The following is a 1,132-nucleotide window of genomic DNA, read 5'->3' on the forward strand; positions in this document are numbered from 1 at the left end:
AAATGTTCACCAAAGACTAAGAGAAGCATCAGAGTTCATTTAATAAAATCCTGAAGAAATTCACAGAGAAGCTGTAAAACATGAAGGATAATCAGGAGAAACGGGTTAAAAGTCCCTTCAGGAGGACGAAGCTCCTCCAGATGATTACAAACTGTTTCAGCTCACTTATTTTTTACATGACAGAAAAACTTCCTACCAAACGCCTTACAGTAGTTTACATCCCACCTCCACTAGAATAAAACGGAATAAGATCAGATTTTATGCTGCAGGTTCTGGTGAAGGACCGGTTCTGGCCCAGCGGACAGAACCAGCAGAACGACGCAGCTGCTGGTTTCCTCCAGGTGCTCAGTGGATGCTAGGCTACGCCGCTAACGCTAACCGCTTCAGTCAGTCGCTGGCGGCCATCTTGCTAAAAATAAGTCTCTATTTAAAAACAATCCTGAGTTAAACGACATTGTGAGTCACGCGGGTGACCTCTGACCCCCGGCAGCGGCGGCCGTCTCTTCGGTGAGTGTTTTCAAGTCATCAGTTCGGAGCGAAGCCCGACCGGGAGGGATTCCTCCGTCACTTCCTGTCTGGCTCATCCGCAGAAATAAAATCCTCCGGCCGCAGCTTCGCTCCGCTCGGCCGTCCGATCAGACGACCTCCGGCCGCCGCCTCCTCTCCTGGGCGCCGCCGTGCGCCGTCGCGCGCCGCCGGATGCTCTGGCCGCTCGAGATGAGGTTGGCGTAGCCGGGCGTGTGCGAGAAGGCGTAGGCGGAGCGGCGGGAAGCTCGGTTTCTCACGAAGGCTGAGGGCTCGTCCTGGCTCCTCCTCTTCCTCTCCTCCTCCGCCTGCTGCAGGTATTTACTCTTGTTCCTCTGGACCTGCAGGCGGCAAACAGAACCGATAAATCAAACAAAGAGTCAGCGGACAGTTTCCACAGGATGAGAGGAAATGCAAAACAAAAGCAGATCAGAGTTTCCATTAAATAACAAACAATTAAAATCACATGAGAAGAAGTTATTAAAACAACAACATGCATCACACTCCGTCCACTTCCTGTTTGTCGTCTTTGTTGTTTCTGCCAGTAGTAACATCCGGTCACATGACTCATGATGCGAGAAACGTTTCCATTACAGTTTTTAAAAAC

General features: G+C 50.6%; 1 protein-coding gene across 1 annotated transcript in view; it reads right to left on the reverse strand.

Annotated features, from left to right (window-relative positions):
* Positions 1-17: 17 nt before the first annotated feature.
* LOC103132866 (phospholipid-transporting ATPase IC-like) overlaps positions 18-1,132 on the reverse strand; it is a 6,599-nt gene continuing 5,484 nt past the window's right edge. Inside the window, exon 4 of the mRNA XM_016667627.1 lies at positions 18-866. Coding sequence (XP_016523113.1) covers positions 636-866 — 231 coding nt within the window. The 3' untranslated portion in view covers positions 18-635. The remainder of the gene's footprint in view (positions 867-1,132) is intronic.

Source organism: Poecilia formosa, unplaced genomic scaffold (genome assembly GCF_000485575.1).
Source record: "Poecilia formosa unplaced genomic scaffold, Poecilia_formosa-5.1.2 Scaffold1427, whole genome shotgun sequence".
NCBI lineage: Eukaryota > Metazoa > Chordata > Actinopteri > Cyprinodontiformes > Poeciliidae > Poecilia > Poecilia formosa.